This window comes from Thunnus albacares, chromosome 4, assembly GCF_914725855.1.
Source record: "Thunnus albacares chromosome 4, fThuAlb1.1, whole genome shotgun sequence".
Taxonomy (NCBI): Eukaryota; Metazoa; Chordata; class Actinopteri; order Scombriformes; family Scombridae; genus Thunnus; species Thunnus albacares.
In genome coordinates, this window is record NC_058109.1 from 6,097,855 (window position 1) to 6,119,864 (window position 22,010).

A 22,010-nucleotide genomic window follows, 5' to 3' on the forward strand; every position below is an offset into this window, starting at 1 on the left:
CATGTATGTGCACTCTTATGTAACTTACTCCCAGAACTCGGTGACGGGGGAGGTGAAGTTGGCGTTGGCAGCCAGCCAAAGGGATTTGTTCTTGCGGTAGGTGTCCTCAATGCAGTTTTCGGTGTTCCATGTCTGTTTGCACTTGGCCCAGGGCAGCTCCGGCTGAAAACACTGAAATGCAAAAAAAAAAAGCAGGAGTCATGTAAGAGTATAGCCTAGCTATGGAATATGCTCACTTCTGATTTGCAGGCGGGTGTTTAATAAATAATAATAACAGCGATTACACTGTAGGCAGGATGAAGAGCAACAGAAGTAACATTTCTAACCTAAAGCACACACTTTATTTGAGTCAGGTACGGTAGGCTTAGAAATTATTGATATGAATCTTGCATGTTTTGACCTGATAGACAAACATATATCAACACACACATTGGTCTTTATACTACTGGGTGCCGGGTATTAGGGCCACTAGAGACGGCAAACTTAAACCTGATACAACAGTTGTTTTAGCAGCTCAAGTAACTTATTTGTCATGACATTATTTATTCCATTAGTCACTCCTCCAGTAAATGATGAGTCTGTTTATTTATTCAGTATCCGTCAGCAGATATAAAGTTAATTTTTAGCCTTATATGAACAAAATTTTGCTGAGATCTCTTAGACAGATAGTTCACAGCCCTGAAATCACATGATCAAGATATAAACACTGACATTTCCTGTGTTTGATGACTTCCTTTTTCTTTTGTAGCAATATCTTATACTGCTTAAGTGTCTGCAACACAAATCTTCCAGCTAGCCAGTACATAAGGCCAAGAATCAGAACTCACACTGCCCTGATTAAAATAATTCAACATCGCTGTGTCGTCAGTGTAAGTCATGCAAGATAGAAGCAAAAAGAAATGACATAGATGGGACTTTTTTTTTATGGGATCAGAGTTTTTTTCTCCAAACCTACCTGGAACAGGTAGTAGACGCCCCAGGCCAGGATGACAATGTAGTAGATATTCAGCAGGGACACGATCACTATGGAGGCATAACCAATACCTGTAAAGACAGAAAGATCATCGTGATGAGACAAAAAGATAACAAAAGTCCAGTGAAATGATGAAGAGAAGAGAAGCTTTTCTGGCAGAAGCAGAGATGGGACATGGGGACAAATTAGATACAAGACATTAATCTCAGTTGTTTTCAGTCCTGTGGCCTGAATGAACCCTCTTCAGAATAATATGCAACTATTTTTGTATGAAAAAATAAACATCATCTGGCACTTGAACTTAAGACCTAATAGAAGACACTGACATTTCATGTTCTTCCAGTGTGACAAGTGAATGATATTTTTAACTTCCTTCAAATGACCAACAGCTGTCACCATATACTGTAAGTCCCTGCAGTGTCTCCACATTGTGTGCAGGGGGAAAGGTTTTCAGTGCTGCATTGTGATTGGCCAGAAAAGAGGATATAAGAGTAGTCAGTTCATAATGAAACAAGTGTCACGTTCCATGAAATGAGAAGCGACGCAGACAATGCTTTGTGGTTAAAAGTTAGCTGTAGATTCACTTTGTATCTTCACCATGAATTGCCTACGTGATAATACACACATCTGATAAGTTATTAGTATATTTTTCTCACATGAAAAGCCCACAGGCTTTTAAACATCCTGTTTAACACTGCCCACCACCTTGTTCAAACACAGATTATTATTTTAAAGTGTGGTAAAAAAAATCCAAAAGTTTCCACAGACCTCAGGCTAAATTACATATGGAAATGTGTATGAAATGATGCAGAGAACGTGCAAAACACTACCATTTGATGCAATGGTGCAGGCATGAAAACTAATTGAAGAAAAAGAATAACAAAAACTTAGTAAAATTAAGATTTCTAACCTAGGGGACATGTGGTGTCAAGATTTGTGAGTTCAGTCTGCTTTCTATCACCCAACCTCTACTTCCTTAGTCTGCATATTTCGCTGTAAGAGGTGCTACTTCCTGTTCGGGTCATTTCTCTTTTTCTGTCATGCTGAGGTAACACATCATGTGCTTCTCATTTGCGCGGTAAAAACTGCTCTCGATCGAGGATATTTACTGTGACCAAACTGTGAATCTAAATTCATCCTTTAACAGTCCATGTTGATATTTTTCCCCATTAGAGCAATCATGTTTTAGTTTTTATAACCTTCAGTTGTGTTGCCTTGCCTCAATTTCATTTGACATGTTTAGGAGACTGATGAGCTGACCTCAATTACATCAATACTGGCCTCGAGACAGAGCTGCTGGTAAACACAGGATCAAGGCTGAGAGTGTGTGTGTGTGTGTGTGTGTGTGTGTGTGTGTGTGTGTGTGTGTGTCTATTTCTACTTCTCAAGGATATAAAGATAAGAAAATCCCCAAAAATGAGAACAGGTGTAGGAGTTGGGATTTGGGTCAAGATTTGAACATGGATTAGATTTTTAAGGTTCGAGAGTCACTGAAGGTCCTCGTAAGTGTATTAGTTCAACTCGTGTGTATGTGTATTATCAGTAAGTACACACAGCCAACAGAGGTCACTCATCCAAATTAATATCCTTCAACGTCATTGGCCATCTGTGTGTGTGTGTGTGTGTGTGTGTGTGTGTGTGTGTGTTGGTCTTGATGAACAGTCGGCATGAAACTGACAGAAAGTTCTTCAGCCTCATTCACCATCTGTGTGTCTTTGTGTGTGTGTATGTGTGTGTGTGTGTGTAAATGTGCGTATGAACGTGTGAACTATTTCACCATCGCATCATGTCCTTTTAATCACTCAGCTAATTAGCAGCTGCCGACCATCTACATCTCTAAACACACACACACACACACACACAGAGACACACTCAAACGCGCGGATCACATGGAACAGTGCTGATCAAACAAACAGATGCGTCCTCCTCCATGATGTCATTTCTTGTACTCATCTGCTGACCTTGGCTGACCTCGCCGGGTCTGTTTACATTTATGTTTATAATAGTTTTGTTTAAACATACATAACCACGACAGAGTTTTTTGTTTTGTTTTGTTTTTTTCATTTCACACCAACTGTACTTCCAAAATAAAGTTTTCTTATCAACTGCCGGAGGATTCAGAGTGAACTGTCTGTAATATTATAACGTCTTGGCATTACACTTTAACTGGCTGTTATTCATCTTATTAAAGAGGACATAACATGCACATTTCCGGGAATATCTTTGCATGATTTACAGTTAAAAAAAACCTCTTACTTATTTAAAAAACGTATATATATTTATCTTCTACTGGCTCTTTATACAGCCCCTCAGTTCAGCCTCTGTCTGCAACAGGCTGTTTTAGCTCCTGTCTCTTTAAGGCCCCCCTCCTGATGAGCCCACTATCTTCTGATTGGTTAGTTTCTAGAAACTTCTGTTTCTTGGCAGACTTCCTCTGGCTCCGGAGGCTACGTAAACAAACAGTAGGCGTAGGATTTTGCTTCTTTTTTCCCTATTCTTTACTCGAAATATAAACTAGTTCGAGCCGGAACGGAACAACCTTAGCAAACAACGGCAGTTTGTGGTCATGCGTGAACAATCTGACTTCAGTTTGATGGGGAAGTAGAGTTAACGTTGCAAACGAAGTGTTCAGAGCAAGTTGAAGTCCTCGCTCTTACATACATTCACCTCATGTTTTGGAACTTTGACCATGTTTAACATAGACATCCAACATTACAACAGTATATAACAGTAACAATGTCCCCTTTAAATCAACTAAGTAATCAGTACTATGCTGATTTTCATGGAAAACTCCATTAATGTAGGGGAAACCCATTACGGTTGTTGGGCCAATTATAAATATGATTTTGGGTTGGATTGTTGATAGCTGGTTCACTTCCCATCATTCTTATTAAGATTATTTTTTAACATTTATGACATTTATATAATTAGGACTGCTGAAACCGTCTGAAAACAGCAAACGAAAAACTATGATGATCTTTGAGTGAAATTGAATCAGTTACTTTATTATTCAGAGCAACAGTTTCGCTCAAGTTCTCATTTTAACAATGTTCACCTCTCTGCTATTGTATTTAACTCTTTTAAATCTTATTTAAATGTCTTTTTATGATGTCTTGTGTTTCTTTTATGTCTTAATGCCTTTTATGTTTTATGTAAAGCACTTTGAATTGCCTTGTTGATGAAAGATGATACTGTATACAATTAAACTTCCCTTTCCTCTCTGCAGAGTTTATAGTTGGTGTTGCTCTTATCTCTCTGTCTGCCAAATATATAATTTTCTTCAGTTTCGTTCCATTTTTGCACACAGATTGCAGCAAAATGTTGCCTGGCAAACCCGATTCTGTTTTGGTAAAGGGGACATGTGAGAATTTGTTTTCTCACAGGATTTCGGCCGTTGCTTAGTAACATAATTGCAATCACAGCCTACCTATCACCCAGTATGATTTCTCTGTATTTACTAAGTCATTCGATATGTGCTCCTTCCTCAACGCCAAGGCTATTAAAAAAAAAACGGTGTATGTCGGTGGAAACGGTTGTTATGGGGTGTGGTCTTTCTATAAGTATGTTCCCAGCTATTGAAGATCAGTTAAGCTGTGTTGAACGCTTGTCGCCATTTTTTTTCTTTGGGATGGATTCTGACACAAGAGGATGACGTTCGCTTTCTTAAACTCTGATTGGCTTGGTTGTTTTTTACGTGAGCACAACATCAGACCTATTTCAATACCCTGAAAAACAAGAGATGTAAAACAGGCTATGCCACGTGTATCTGTGCTCTTTCTCCTTCTCCTCCCTCGTTCTCATTTCAGTTCAGTTCTCTACTTGCACAAAAAAATATTTACACGTTTCTAAACCAGGTTTACACAGAGGTGTAAACAACAAATAATTTATGGAGGAATCTCTCTTTCTTCTACCTCCAACGCCTGAGTTTTCTCTCTCCCCCTTTATTTTCCTGATTCCTTTTTATTTTTCATTCTCTCCTTGTCTTCCCTTCCTTTGCTCTTTTCTACTATCTCCATCTTTTCTTTCTCTCTCACATTCCTCCCCCTCCCTCTCTCCTCTATTCCTTTCCCCTCTCTCTCTCTCTCTCTTTCTTCATATCTGCCCCTTTCCTGTCTTTATCAATCTATCTCTCCGCTCCTCAGATCTCGCTGCTCTGCTTCTTTTCTTTCTCTCTCTCTCTCTCTCTCTTTCTCTCTCTCTCTCTCTCTGTCTCTCTGATGTGTTGCGCGCTGTTGCCGTAGCAACGAGTGATTCAGGACACTCTGTACACCGTCTCGGGGCACATGTTTGTGTGTATGTGCGAGTGTGTGCGAGACAGCGGGGAGGATAATGTGTCCGAAAGGAAGAAAGAAGGTGTGTATGTGAAAGTGAGAATAGCAGCAGAAGTAAATAATTAAATCCAGATAATGAAACAACAAACAGTCATGATGATAAAATTACTGAACTGAATTTATAAACATCAGGTAGAATTACAGAGGTTTGTGTGTGTTTGCTTAAGACGAACTGTAAGCATGAATAATAAAAAGAAAATACTGAAAAATTCCCACTCGGAGCAGATGTAGACAGTGATGAATACATTAACCTTATTCAGCTGGTGGCGAACAGGAGGAGAGGGGGAGGTGAGAGAAACGAAGAAAAAGAAGTGGAGAAGATTAGGAGGGTTGAGAGGGAAGGAAATATGACGGAAGAAGAGGACAAAAAGACTGAAGATACGTAGAGAAGAGGAGCAGGGATGGGCAAAACAAACGAAAAAAATGTTTGGATTTGATACCAGAAGCAACGTCAGGGAAGGTATCTAAAAAATCTGAATGTGCTTCCTTGGAAGAAAGAAGGTTTTCATAGGAGAGGAGGTGAGAAGTAGAGAAGGTTAAAGCAGAATAGAGGCCACAGTGTGTTGGTGTACCAGTGCGAGCTTGGTTGCCTGGTAACGGTTGCAGGGTAAAGTCTCAGCAGTGTGATTGGAGGAGAGTCTGGTGTGACTCAGCCTTATGTTGCACAGCCATTCCTCTGTGAAAAACAACAGAGGCCTGGAAAAAAAATTAAACCCAGCAGTTGGACAGTAAAGGCTGGAGACACCGCGCTCTGTGCTCGCCATTTAAATCAGTGAGATGTTACCAGGCTGGGGTAAGAGACGACAATCGGGTCAGTCAACTATTAAACTCCGTTTGCTGTATTTGCAGTGAAGTGTGTACTGTTAACAACATGATAAGCATCATTTTTATGTCCATACATGTTTATTTTATAATGTGACCAAACTAGTAGCTACTATTTGGCTATTGTGGCTATTATATTTACACTCTAAGGTAGACAAAATTTTCCACAAGAGCAGATTCTAGACATGTAAAGTCTTTATCAGTCTTATCAAGCATGTCCATAGCTATTTGTGTGTATGTGTGTGTGTGTGTGTGTGTGTGTGTGTGTGTGTGTGTGTGTGTGTGTGTGTGTGTGTGTGAGACACTGTGTCTCCATAGTGTTAAATGAGGGGTTTCCAACAGTAGAACCTTAAGAGCCCCCATGAGACAAGACCCACCTGGGAGACTGTTGATGAGGGTGAATCCTCCATCCACCCACGATCTTCACATCCATTCTTTTTACTGCTCTATACCACCATTCATGTTGTGGCTGACATAATGTTTGCCCCAACAGGTAAGTACTAATGCTATCTAACAGAGTCAATTCAATTGGTGAGGGTCTACATACCAGTAAAGATGGGGCAGAGCTTCTCCCAGCAGGTGATGCCACCCTCTGACGTGAACTGACCCAGGGCGACCTCCAGGAAGAAGACTGGCAGACCTCCGCCAAACAGGAAAATGAAGTAGGGGATGAGAAATGCACCTAAGTGGAAGGAAGGAAAAATTGAGTGACAGCTGCAGACATGTGAAAACATAGTAAGCATGAACTCAAAGCAGGGCAATGTGAAAAAATAAAACATTTCTGAAAAGCAAGTCTACCATATGTAAATGAATAATTGTAGTATTTTAAAGGCTTACCTCCACCATTCTTATAGCAGAGGTACGGGAAACGCCAGACATTCCCTAAACCAACAAAGCCGCCGGCCACAGACAGAACAAAGTCCAGCTTGCTGGCCCACTTCTCCCGCTGGGGGTGTTTACCCTCCGCCTCATCTTCAGGCCGGGTGCCAGGGCTCTTACCAGGAGACGGCTTCAGAGTGTCCTTATGGAAATCCTTCAGGCACTGAAGTTTCTCTTTTTGAGCCATTCTGTAGAAACAGGAAACAGACAAAGAATCCAGTCAGAAGTGGTCTGAAATGAATCCTCCTTTGAAGTGTTATGTGAAGTTTTCAGTGTTTCAGCATTTCACATAAACCTCGAGAGAACCAAACAGCTCTGTTCAATATATTACAAGATAAGTAGATTTTCAGACTTTAACAGAACCACATGACGGTGGCTGGCTACATGCCAAAGTGTCTGCTAGAACAACACAGTGGCAACAACCCAGAATCTTCAAGCACCTGGCCTGTGGCTGGTGGTAATAGTTTCTCAGTCAGGCTTAACCAACTTAAATCTTTGATCACTTAAATCAATGATTGAACTCTTGTTGAAAGAGGAGGGGAAACAAAGCCTTTATAAAGGCTCTTTGGGAAAAAATACCAGGAGCTTCACTTTGGAAATTAAGTGTTCAAGTAATTCAGAAACGAGAAATATATGACCTGCTGTCGCTTCCAGCCATCTGATTGTCAGCCTGAGCTGAACTTCAAATATAATAATTATTGGTTTAGTGTGAGGCTAAACCAGGTGCGCAGGATCAGCCAAGCCTTCAGGTCCCCTGAAGGAAACACCTACATTGGCCACAGTTAACCATTTAGCTACACTTAAATGGGTTCCTCATTGAGATACAGACAGCATCTGTTGATGATTTTTTGTTATACCGTCACATTTTATAATCTACCCTTTAAGACATCAATTACATTAAGTAGTCTGAAGGGCGATGGGTTAAAGAGGAGTCTTTTTTGGCTTGGTTTCTTGAACTGTCTTGTTTTACACCAGCAAAGTTTGAGTGTAAAATTGGCAACAAACATAGAGAGATAAATTAGGCTTCCCTTAATCATGTAAACTGTTTGTGCACACCATCATTACCGAACCACAAAGCTATTTTCTTGGCTACACGGGTGTGGTACTTGCTGCCAAAGCAAGTGAACATATCTTGTAATGATACCCATTAACATTCGATTTCATTACATTACATATCTGATTATATCAACATTCTCAGGGCTAACACTGACTGTGAAACGTAACCGGAGGTAGCATTTTATCTTAAACTAACTTCATTTATACTCATGGTTTGGTTTGGTTCATACTGCACTAGAAAAGCTTAATTGGTTGATTTTTTTTGTATTTGGCTCATTTATGTTTTTATTACTCAGGAAAATAGCTTTTAATCAAAATTCATAATTCATGTGTAGCAAGCAACTTGTAATTCTGCCAGGCTAGATAGTTTGGCAGCAGAGAGAAGTCCAACCAAATGAGTCTCCAGTCTATTTGCTTAGTTGACTCTCAGCTCATGTTACTCTTAAGTGCTTTCCAAGGAAATGCTACTTATCAGATGACAGCAGTCAGAAGTCCATACACTCTTGGTGTTTTGGTTGTTGGTTATCTTGGAAGAGGACTGAAGCTGACTTTTTCAGGTGTGGTCATTGTGATCTGCCCAAATAAACTAAACTAAAGAAGGGACACAGAGCAGTGATACTGAGTAGAAGTCGAAATATGCCAATGGATCAGGGTTGGGGTCCAATAGTCGGTTCCATTTTGGATGCAATTCAAAGTCTGATATTTTAATCGGAGAGTTGAACAGATCTTTCATCAAATCTTTTCTTTATTAGCCAAGTACACCTGCTAAGCTCCCCGACCACCAGCACCTCTACACATTAACCCTTGATTTTCTATTTCCATGTTATATAACGGGCTATATTGAGGCAAATAAAATACATTACTAGACTTGTGTTTGTTAGGTGTGTTTGTATATACAGTACGTGTAAGAAATTCCAATGGAGAGATTAAACAAAAAACAAAGTACGATACTCCTGCTCTTCGTCCTCCCTCCCTCCCTCATTAAAACTATTAAATGACACCCGGAATGGCTGGACGTCTAGCCAGGCCAGTGACACAACCAGAGCTGTAAATTTCCACCTGGCAGCGGCAACGAGAGAGAGAGAGAGACGGACATACTTAGTAGTCAGCAGATGTCTGTCACTGTGGAAAATGTCATGTCTTTATCTCTTTCCATCTGCCAGGCTGCTGTGCACTCAGCTTCTCTCTCTTTGTCTCCCTCATTCTTTCACTCTCTATCTTACTTTCTGCACAATATTTACACTGGGCAGGATCAAGGACATGACTACATTTTAGATAAATCCCCTAAGGCCTTCCCCTTTGTTGCCTACAGATACACACATTTTGTTTAACAATTCGTAGTTTCCAAAATCCTGTCTTTACTATGAACATATTCCAGACAGAAAAGCAAATTTTCCTTGAAAACATGAAGAAACAGTGAAAAAAAGGATTAAATACAGCAAGAGAATATTTCCATTGAAATTTGCTCATATGGAGCCACCGAATACAGAATTTGCATTATTATTGACCCATTTGTGCATCCCAGGTTCCCTCAAACAAGTTAATGATCTCACAAACACACGCATTTCACTTCAAGACTAACTTCCTTAACAGTTAATTAATAACACTGACAGGAAACTGAAAACACTCCCTTTGTGTGTACTTATGTGTGTGTGTGTGTGTGTGTGTGTGTGTGTGTGTGTGTGTGTGTGTGTGTGTGTATCAGTGTCAGTGTGTTGAAGTATTTCCCGCTTGGAGAGACAATGGACTCCATTACGTCTGCGATAAACTGTTAACAGCAGTAGATAGTAATGGCCATGTGTGATAGTGATATTACTTCCGACATAGAATTGGACTGACATACTAATGTGAATAACAATGCCAGCTAGAATGTATGAGACATATGGGGAACTTGTTGAACACTGCCTTGCCACTGTCTTTGACCACTGAGAGACTGGTGGTAATCTATAACCTTATGTTCCAGGACCTTAATCAAGTATACTTTCAGAAAAGCATCAACTTTAGGCACAAACTGTGTTTGCTAATTTAAAAAAGTAATCTGACTTCAGATGGGCTCAAGTGTGATTATTATGTTTTGGTTCATTTGGGTACAGAATCAACAAACTGGATGAGCACCTCTATAGAGTCGGGTGTCATTAGCAAATAAATACAAGTCAGAAACAATTCACAGTCCTTGTGAATGATTACCTGCTGTGGTAACACGTAAAGACTGAAAAGTAGAGGACCCAGAATTGAGCCTTGTGGCACTCCATGGAGGCTCTGTTAACCTGTATGACAGTTACTATTGAAATTATGGGTAAAATGTATCAAATGAAGCTTCCATGGGCTTGGCTAAATTGTGTACCATGTAAATAAACCTGTAACAACGTAACAATAGACAAAAAAATAACTTTCATCTAATTCCTTATCCCTTTATCTCTAAGGAAAACCATCAAATACAGAGCAAACAATGTATCTTAAAAGGTTTATCTCCAGTACTTTTACATAGAGCTCATAGAGTGATTTTGCTGTTTTGCTTTTACAGTTGTGTTACTCTCTATTCTATAAAAAATAGAATAGACAGTTTAGACAAAGGGCTACTATCCTCCTCCTTGTAACAACAAAGAGTCTAATATAACATAAGAACTGGGCATGCAGTCCTTTTTACATTCTTAAAAAATATTCATTGCAGGCCTTCAATTCGAAACCTAAACCAAATCCAAATCCATAATGGTGCCACCCTGTGCAATCAAAAAAAATGCTTTCTATGGTTGATATACTTACCACTGTCAATACATACACATGACAAGCAGCGGAAATGAGTTTCCTTTACAGGGTGGCTGGGCTCATCCAAGAGAAGCTCAGACATGTGGAGCAAAACTGCCGCTTATTCACTTTAAAAGGAGTCAGTTGAGGTGGATTGGGGATCTGATTAGGATGCTGGCTAACTTGCTGGAGGGATTACATGTCCCATCTGGCCTGGGCTATGAGCTACCTTGATTAATTTGCTGCCTGAGCACAGATAAATGGTTGAAAAAGGATGGAACTGAGTGGTGTGCATAAGTAGCAGTAGCTATGATGACTGATCAGTGAAAGAGTGCCACCTAGAGAAGCTCTAACAAAAAAACTCAAAGATGTCACCATACTGTTTAAAAGTCTGATTATTAGACAAGGGATTGGTGGATTCCTGTTCCAAGTAAAGAGTCTTCAGTAAGTCAGGAGGGAGTGAAAGTCATACTGGTATGAATTCTCAGATGTCAGAGGAGATATATTAGCAGGAAATGTTGTTGTTGCGCAGTTGCCTACAAGATCTCCAGAGAGCAAGACTGGCCGTGGGAACTGCAATGAACTGTGGGACGATTTAAAGCTCAGGCCAAAAGCTTGGTGTAAAACATAGAGACTCATTGTCTGGTGTTTTGTGTGTGTGTGTGTGATCCCTAGGCCCAGACTCTGGACTTGCATATAGTCACTTCAGAACCCAGCCAGCACCACACACACACTTACTTCACTTCCTAACCACTTACATAACACACTATCCTATTTTAAGACCATGTACATTTCCACTGGACTGGCCGCCTATTAAATCCACTCCTGTCCCCCCTCCTCCTCTGCTCCACATTACTTTCACTCCTTTTCATCAGCCTCCTTCTCCTCCACTTCCAATCTCCTTCTTTCCCTCTTTTTCTATTTTTAATTAAATTACAGGTCTAATTATATGTTTCAATGTTGCAAATAGGCTATTTAGGCCATTAGTTTATAAACAGTGATTGGCCTTGTTGGATTTTTGTCTTAGGGGTTGTAAATGCAATTATTCTTCTCATCCTCTCCAGCACTTGTTCAGTTCTCCAGGCATTTCCTTCATCCCCTCTATCATCTCGTTGGAGCCAGAACCTTCCAATTAAGGAGTGCGGGGTGTTGCCTTTCACGTTAAGGAAACACGTCCTGCTACCTCAGAATGACGCAAACGCTAGCTAACTGGGAAGTAAGCTAGTACCGAGCAGTGCACACCTGGGCTAACGATAGCTACTTTAGCTAAATTGTGCTAACAGGACAGGTATCAAGTAACATTAAACCTAACAAGATTTTGCGACTCAGTGCAAGTCCTTGAGCCAGGGAGAGCAGCAGTTGAGCCAGCTGTTAATCACAGCTGTCAATCAACACCCAGACGGCAGACATCAAAGCGACTATAAGTCTTCAAATCTTATTAACGGAGCAGTAATGATCACTTGTTAGAGAACCCAAATGTAGCAACTGAGACAACAAAGACTCAGTATTTTGAGAGAGAAGTTGACATTTTTAAAATGGGAGTCTACTGGAGCCAGCATATAGCGGCATTGCACATTAAGATGTTTCCGCATTGGCTTTAGCCTCAAGCCATGGTAGTCGCCGCTTGGTCTCCTCTTCCCTTTTCTTCTCCTTTTCTTCTTATGTCACTTATCTTTTAATCAGCTCCTTCTCCTCATGCTTCTTCCCACTCATCCTCCTCCCATCTCTTTGACACTTCTATCTCAGTTGCTCCTTCTTCTCTTCATCCTCTTGTTTTTCCTCCTCTCTTTTACATTCCCCATTCATTTGTCATTTCTTCTACCTCCTCCCTTCTGTTCCTCCTATTGCCTCACTCTCATTTTATCCCTTCTCTCACTTTCATTTTAGAAAAATAGAAAGACAGAATTTCTCATGTGAAAAAGATGGGGAAAGAACAGGAGGCAGAGAAAAGGGAATAGAAATAAAGGGAAGAAATGGGTGAAACAGAAGGTGAAAGAAAGAGCTGTTAAAAGTTAGCCGAGAGAGAGAAAGTGAAAAAGACGGGGAGGTAAAGGGGAGGCAAAAACGAAGAAGCGATAGGTATGCAGTTACTAGAAATTAAATGAGTCACAGAAAGTGAGAGAGCGTGAGAGTCAGAAAGAAAAGAAAGCCACAGACTAATAGAGATGAAAATAGATTCAACTGATACAGATAAAAAAGAAACCGAGCAAGATTAGAGGAAGCACAGAGCGACTGAGGAAAACATTGATTGTAAGAAAGAGTATCAGAAGAATGAATGTGCACGTCAGAGACAGAGAGAAAAACTGTCCGAAAGAGATAACAGGAAGTTTAAAAAGTTAAAGAAAAACAGAAAGATGCATTCCTTTCAGTCTTATCTAACTAGAGTCAACAGTCACTATTGATTCTTCCTAAGTTTTTGTGTTGTGCATTCTTGCTCCACTTCACCTCCATTATTACAGGTTACAGCAAGTCAATAGGCTTTGCTCCTGTTTACCTAAAGTGCCATTCATCTCACAATCAAACACTCAAGACATTCACACTCTAGACTGTGTCCAAATATGACTACTATTTCTTTTAATTAATATATTTATCTATAACCAATAGATAGTACAAGTTTCACTCTCAGATCTAAACTTTCCAAAAACCTCTACTACACTGACAGCAGTATAACATGGAGGTTATTTTAGTAATTCAGAAAACGTTTGCGCTGATTGAGATCCCTGTTCTCATTCTGAGTAAGTCAGTTTAGTGCTAAGCTGCGGTTTTATCATTTTAACCCTGCATTCATGTCATATCAGATATGTAGGGCTTGCAAACTGCTAACTTGGAAATTTCACAAGAACTCTACAGAGGAAGATCACAAAATAAGGGGATGTTTTTTGCCAGTAAGTCTGAGTCATGAGATTAAAAATAATAATAATAAAACAAAGAGAAATTTTGGAGATGGCGCTCAGCCTCCTTTTTGTATAGTTCATCCTTTCTGTTGCTAGAGGGAGCCAACGAAGAGAACGGAGAGTTGTCAGACTCGTGATCTCAGTCTTGACTCAGTCACTGTGGCAGTTAAGCATCGCAACATACATTGTTATAACGGAAGTTCATGATTATTACACTACATCGCATAAAAATCGCACGGCTTCATGTTTTTTTAAACCTGGTATAACAGACTGGCTTCAAGGGGGTAGAAGAAAGAAGCCATATACACGACACTGGCATATTATCATTGCCACAAGCACATAACTTGAAGCCTGATGAGACAGATTCTCACGTGATCTCGTGATATCGCAAATCCAGCTGACTCGCAAGGTAAGCAGCGTCGAATCAATAACTGATATCAAATAAGTAAAAGACTTCTGTGAAGGCTGCTCTCATGTATCCTCGCTCATGGCTCCTCAGAGAGCCCTCCTCGCTCCTCAATCTTCGCTCCTCAGAGCAGAAATAGAACGACTTCCAGGTCAAGCGAGGATCGAGGAGCGAGGAAATAGGCTATCAAATAAGAGACTTGAGATGTACCCCGTGTCTGTGTTTCACTGAAGGCAGGGATCCACCGTAAAACCCGAAGCGGACTTTTGAATCGTCTTATCCTTATTCACCATAAAGCACACGACTCCTCCTTTTTTCTTTCCAGAGTCCTCCGTCACTGTCCGGTATTCCAGGTTTTAGCAAAGTTTCGATGAATCAAAGGATATTTCAGTTCCTGATATCTGGTTGGAAACTGATGCGAGCACAGAGGTCGTCCAGTTAATTATCCAACACCTGTACATTGGCTAGCAGGATGCTTGAGATGCAGAGATAGAAGCAATGATGGTCTTGCTTGTTTATGTGGTCGGGATTGTAGCTGGTGTTTATCCACCTCCACCTTTTTCCCCGATGTTTACTCTGATGTTTACATTTGAAAACCTCAACCAGCCAGGTAACAGAGTCAGCAGGAGAGTTTACCAAGTGGTGAGATGACCGTTCCCCTATCCTGATGAGTGACTCGTAGTCATATGTTATCATTGTGCAATATTATTCACAAAAAAACAACTAATATTGTAAAAATAAACATAAATAGTATATGTTCGCATAATTTTAGCAGAGCTAGCAGAGAGGTGACTGGATAAGTCCTTGCCTTCTAGAACTAGAATGATCTAGATGATCAACCAAAGGCGAAAAATAGCCCTAAATACCAGAATAATTATGTATTACACTCCTTTAGAATAAACCAATATAAATATTTACAATATGAAAAATAATTTTCTTTTGTCTAAAAGAAGTAGAAATCTTTCTGACAAAAATCTCCACCCAAGGTCCACCCACTTGCTTGTCAGTTGTCGTGGAACTGTAGATGTTCAAACTTTCCGTTCTGAGCACCTCTGGGATTTCTCATCCATGTTGATTAAAAGTTGAGCTTGTCAGTTCATTCCTGACCTCGGAAACAGCAGCCGACAAAACAATCTCAACCCAAGGTCCACCCACCCGCTTGGTTCTGGAGCTTTGTGACATTTCACACAGTCTTCATCGGTTGTCATGGAATTGTAGATGTTTAAACTTTCCAAGTTACCTTCTGATAACATATGACCCATTCAAAAAATAATTATATTACTTTACGTATTACTCAGCAGCAAAAGTAACATGTTATATTACTTGTTACTTTACTTTCATAACTCAGGCATCAACTCCATCAAAGTTGCCTTTAAACAACTCAAAATCCTCCACACACACACACACACACACACTGCATCTTTTTGTATTTAACATGTAGAAAAAGAAAATGAGATGTTGGTTTAACAAGCAGGCAGGATACAATTTTGGAAGAAGTCCCAACTTCAGCTGCACCATTACATACACACCCTCCATCTCTGAACTACACCAGCGTCAGGTGACTCTTGAACGTAGGTGTACCTGTGGCTAACGTTAACAAGCCAGCTAAGCTACAAACACAACTTTGGAATTAGCGCGAGTCACATTTCTCCTCCTCCTCCAGAGCATCTGTCAGCTGACGGCAGAGACCACTCTGATATCAACACTCCATTAATCCTGGTAAGACAGCGAGCACGCCGACCGCCCGAGTGTAGACATAACAGAGCATTACTGGGATTAGTAACCATAATATAATTACTGAATTTCAAACTGTAATCCCTTACACTACTCGTTACTGAAAGAAGTAATAACATTACTGTAACCCATTACAAGTAAATGCAAGATAGGTAAATGAAACCTTTCGAAAACCTCCAACCACAATTAACTGTTCAAACTACAACTACAAGCTCTGATGACATTAAAGACACTGTGTACTAATGTGAGTGTATGTGGGTCAGTGGTTCATGCTGGTTAAAATGTACAAGAGCAATGAAGGTCCAGAGCTGAAGTCAAGGACACACCATCAGAAAAGTTACACAGCAGCTCCTGCAGCGTAACAGGGTGATATCTTTATTCACTGTATCACCACTCCCTCTCTCTCACTCTCTCTCTCGTTCTCAGTTTTCATTTGCAGAAAAATACTCTGAGAATGTCGTTGCGCCTGTGGCTGAGATTTCACCAACACACATACAGACATGTTCCACTAACCTCAGGTTACTTACTCAATAAATGATTTAACAGCAAACAAGCCTGCAGCTAATATATCAGCTTCCACTGCTGGTTTGACAGACTGACAGAAAAACAAGCAGCCATCACTCAACTTGTAAAAAGTTACAATACACTTTTAAGGCTGCGACTAACGATTATGTTCATTATCAATTAATCTGTTGAATTTTTTCTCAATTAATTGATCAGTCGTTTTGTCTATAAAATAATAAAATGGTGAAAAGTGTTGATCACTGTTTCCTAAAGCCAAAGATCCAACCTAGAATGTCTTGTCTTATCCAACAACCCAAAGATATTCAGTTTACTATCACAGGAGACTAAAGAAACTAAAAAAATTTAAGAAGCTGGAACCAGAGAATTTGGGTATTCTTTTTTTAAAAAATGACAGATGATTCATAAATTACCAAAATAGTTGGCAATTCAGTGTCTGTTGACCTTTGCAGCTCTATACATTTTCACTTGAATAAATATAAATAAACACTACAGTTATCCAATCTATTCAGTCCATGGAAGCTGTTAGATCTGCATTTTATGTGTTCAGGTGATGCATTTATCACCTCATAATCGGATGAAGAACTGGGAACTTGGCATGAGTAATAACTGGCTGAACAGCAAGTGAAAGTGCGCCACCCACAGAAGCTAAAACTCCATCCAAAAAGAAATCAAAGGACTCAGTTTGATTGACAGGTTACATTTTAAGTGCATCGCAGAAACAAATCATCATGAGCCGAGCACCAAAGATGCAGACAAACTTCAACAAATAAATTGAGGATTACTACCAGTAATCTTGGATTATGAAACCTTTGAGTGCATCAGAGTGGTTTGAGGTGTTAAAACGGTTGCGATTCATTCGTCAAACTCTTCCGTTCCATTCCAATCAACCAGCTCATGTGTGTCAAGTCGCAAACACAACAGTCATCCAAGCCCAGGTTTTACCACAGATATGCAGTTCAGATAGCAGTGGTGAGATTGTGAGCTCACAGTGACCGATTTAACAAGTTGTCACACATCAGCTCAACGATGACTCTACAGCAGCCAAGATTAGATTAAACTCAAGGCCAGGAGATCACACACACACAAACACACACACGCAAACACAGCGGTGTGTATTTACAGAAAGATTGGACTTGTATACCAATTTATTGGCCAGTCGGTGTCACCTAGATCTGAAAAAAAGGAGGTTCCTCCCCAACTGACACTTCGATGTTACGCGCTCTGTTTTTTTCCACGTCATTCTACATTTTGCTTAAGTGTTGTTCATCAACAAGAACAAGAGTTTCTTTGTCCCATGATGGTCTAAATTATGTTTGGGGTGTCTTTTTCCATCCTGACAAAAGTCCAATTCGGGACAAAATGCTGAATCTTTGCAATTTCTGGCACAATATACCAGCTACAAACTGGTAAGTTGCAATAAAAGTGTCACCCTATGAAAGCACATCATCACTCTGTGACACCAAATATGGTAATACTCAAATGCTTGGGGCTTGATAACACTGTGTTGACTCTAAACCGGTTTTAAAAACAGCTTTTCACCACTTTTTTCATTTCAATGTTGAAATTAACTTTACATATACTGTATGAAAAATTAATTATATTAAAAAATATATGTTTAAGGAACTAAAGCTCAAGTTGTACCATGTGGATGACATCTTTATTTCAATACAAGGCTGCCTACATGTTTTGTACGTTGGTCTTTGCCAATAAATAACACCAGTACAAAGTTTGTTAGACTGTTGGACTTAACAACACTGGGTAATTTTCCAACATTGAAACTGGTCCAAAATGGAACCAGTTACCTACTATCGCAACCCAACCCCTCTCAAGACACTTGCCACTCCCATTAAACCTTTTTTTTCAGCTAAGACATATGGAAGCCACACATGAGCCAAGACACACCACTAACAGAGCCACTAACGACCATCTAATACGACAAGAATCATTATAAAGACAAATCAAAATTTGCAGGATGTGTTTTAAAAAAAAAATAATAATGCAGTTCAACGTGCATTTGATCATTGAGGCTCGACTAGATGTTGGAAACAGGCTGTATATTTACTTGCCATGCAGTGTCAAAAACACATAGCTTACTTTATTTGCAGAATCATCCAAAACAGACACAACTATAGTTTTTCTGCATATAGAAATAACGCTCTAAATACATGCCTTCATTGTTAAAACAAGTGGTTAATCACTGAGGCTTTTTGTCAAATACATCAAATTACACCAACAATCGAACAGAGAGAAAGAAAGAAAGAAAGAAAGAAAGAAAGAAAGAAAGAAAGAAAGGCAGAACGAGCGAGTGTGACAGAGAGGGAGGAAAAGAGGAAGCGAGACAAAAGGTAGAGAGGCGCTGGAAACAGAGGGGGAGACAGATCGGGGGAAATAGAGAGCGACAGAGAGAGAGAGAGAGAGAGAGAGAGAGAGAGAGAGAGAGAGAGAGAGAGAGAGAGCGCGCGCGAGAGAGAGAGAGGAGGAACCGCGCGATGTGCAACGTGCGACTGATGAGCATCTCCGCCTTCTCACTGCCGTGCGCCTCACTTCCCCTTTCTGCAACACTTCTTTTATGCAATTAAAAAAAAAATACTTTAACGTTTCTCTATTCACTATAATACAAAAAACATATGTTTAAAAATCCAGATGTAAAAGGATAAAAGACTGTAGGCTATGCATATATAAAATACCAAAATTAAACACAGAGCTGAAAATGAAGAATATGAAAGAATGAACATATTATGACATCTTCTGACATCTGCACCTGAAGAGAAAAGATAAATGGAATAAAAATATGATGTTACTGATAAAGAACTTGACGCACGCATCTGGACGCTGCATTTAACACATGTCACATGAAAAAGACATGAGTGGGAGAAAAAAAGCCTAAATAAAACATTTTCACTGATCAGCCCTGCTCGTGTTTTATTTAAAGCTATTAAAAAAAATTGCACATCGCCCAGTGATCTTTCGTGAGCGCACGAATCAACGCACACAGAGAGCAGCCTTTATCCAAATCTACATCGCAGCTTCCTCCACCAGGAAACATCCTTGCAAACACGTTGCCAGTAACACCAGCAAAAAATACAACAAAACACTGCAAATTATTATTTTTTTCCATCCATAAATGCACAAAAACGCTTTAAATGCTCCTCTAGTTTTGCACACAAAAAACATCTACTCAATTTCATACACAGTGAAGAAAGAAAATGCGAATTATTATAATAATTCAAATAAAAATCATAAGAAAACCGACTGAGAGCAGCACAGCCATCCCTCCCAAACCTGCTTTATAGGTGTGTAACGAGGATGTCGTTTTTTTTCCGTTACCTGCTATGTTGATGTAATTTTGTATGTTATTTTGTCCTTTTAATGTCCTTTGAGCGCGGTCCCTTGTCCGTGTCCTCTTGTGTCCGTAGGAGAGACTGAGGGTTGAACGCGTCCGTAGCCTATATTTTAGCCTATTTATAAGCCTCTCTTTCTGACCTTTGTCTCTTAAAACGGGGGGACCGGAGACATCAGCAGCAGTGGAAAATCACCGGCCTGCCTCCTCACAGAGCAACAGGAGAGCCGTGTGTTGGATGCCTTCAGGACCCAGAGGCAACGTCGGAATTTTTTCAAGTTAGCGATCACACGAGCAAAGCAGTAGAAATGGACTTGATTTACTCGCTCGTAATTACTGACATGTTTTTACTTCAACTGAATGTTTTACCCGTGAGCTGTTGTAATAAACTATGTGACTATTGGTGCATTTTATAAAATCCATTGGATGAATTTGAAAATGCATCAGTGGTTTAGCATGTTTTTCTAGTTCCTGAGTAATTAATATGCTAAAGGCATGAGATTATACCACAGTATCAACTCTTGGAATTGCTGTTGTTGAATAAACCTGACTAGTTTTGTTGTTTTTTTTAAGATTGCACCAGTAAGATAACTTTATGGTACTCTAAAGAAGATGTAGTAGCCTACCCATGTGTGAAATGTCCAAAATCAACAGATGCCAAGTTCAAAATGTTAAACATAAACTGATGCATTTTTTCCTAATCATTATTCTGCCACAATGTAGGCTAGCTCTGCTCCAGGGACCGTTTTATCATCAACTTCCAACCACAAGAACCCACAGTGTTTAGGTTTCAATCTAGGTAGTGGAAATTTACGAGCATACTTGAACGCAGCATTAAGGAGCATTAAAGTGGCAGTTCCCCCCACCCATTTCACGAGTTGGTAGGCTGATATCTAAACCGACTCTCACGAGCGCACGCTTAGATTCTCAGGCGCGCTCCCGGCAACCTTCACCACCACCACCACCCCTTTATGCGCGCGCCACACAGTGTGTTTGTGCACGCGGTCCTGGAAATAAGGGAAAATGCATTCTCCATGCAGAGCAATAACAGCAGCAGTTTGTTTCGAACAGCAAATACATATAGTATTTTATCATATAGTTAAATTATCATCTTTATTTTATCATTCAATGTCTATTATTTAATAGCCTATTAAGTAGTATTTTACCTCACATGGTAACACTGCAAATTCTGTCTAATATTCAGCAAAAGGTTTAATGTGAACTTATTTTTTTAAATCATCTTTTGAATGGCCTGCCTCCTCACAGAGCAACAGGATGCCTTCAGGGCTACACTTTTTAACAGCCTACTGTATGAATATAAGTCTTAACTAAATAGTATTAGGCCTAATAAATGCAGATGAAATAACAGGGACACCCTAAGGTATAATGCAATCCAACAGCATACTTGGCTCTAATCATAAAGTAAATGCCTGCCTGACAGTCTCATTAGTGTTTATTGCAGCATCTACTGGAGGTCAGATGTTCTTATTATTTTGTCAACCCCCCTGAACATTTCTATAGGGACTTACTGAGTGCCTTACTGCACTCTATTAAACTACAGTGTCTTGATTCTCATAAAGAGTTAAATGAGTTTATAATGACTAATGGTTCTCAATAGCACAACTTATAGTGATGACTGCAGTATTTCTATAATATCCATATGGTATCTTGTGTTTCTATTGAACTCAAAACTCAATTGTGAGTTTCCAATAATCTGGAGAATTCATCTGTTTCACTAACATTGCTATAGGTACTCACTGTAGTTTGTGTAGTAGTTTCTGTGTATATATTGCTATAACTTTCCTAAAGGAATATGTTTGCAGTGATATTTGCTTACAGTCTTCATAAGTTTAATTGCAGGAACATATATATTTGGTATAAATATTAATAAATCTGCAGAACATTATTTTGTTGACGCTGTAACCTTTTCTCCTGCACTACTGTAAGGCCTTGTCGTGTTTGACCAATCATTTGCATGGAAAGATATCTCGAAAACTACCGTTTGGATTTGCATGAACTATGAAGTGAATATTCATAACCCCCAGAGGATAAATTCCAATGTTTTTGGTGACTTCCCTGACCTTTCATCTAGCACTGACATGAGAACAAAGTTTCCATTTGTACAAGGGCTGCAACAAATGATTATTTTTGATTACTGAAGTATCTTGTTTAAGGATTAATATTGATTTATATTTTGGTCTATGAATTGTCAAAAAACAGTGAAAAAAAAAAGCTCATCATAATTTTCCAGAGTCCGGTTGATGTCTTCAAATGTGTTTTGTCCAAAGCTGCAAAATATTCAGTT

The 22,010-nt window shown here is 39.6% G+C and overlaps 1 protein-coding gene across 1 annotated transcript in view; it reads right to left on the reverse strand.

The window, feature by feature from the left end:
- The window catches only part of LOC122980959 (sodium- and chloride-dependent taurine transporter-like), a 34,532-nt gene extending 14,625 nt beyond the window's left edge, over positions 1–19,907 (reverse strand). Inside the window, exons 1-5 of the mRNA XM_044349424.1 lie at positions 19,693–19,907; positions 6,964–7,193; positions 6,674–6,808; positions 956–1,044; positions 29–171 (exon numbers count right to left, since the gene is read on the reverse strand). Coding sequence (XP_044205359.1) covers positions 29–171; positions 956–1,044; positions 6,674–6,808; positions 6,964–7,192 — 596 coding nt within the window. The 5' untranslated portion in view covers position 7,193; positions 19,693–19,907. The remainder of the gene's footprint in view (positions 1–28; positions 172–955; positions 1,045–6,673; positions 6,809–6,963; positions 7,194–19,692) is intronic.
- Between the last annotated feature and the right edge of the window lie 2,103 nt (positions 19,908–22,010).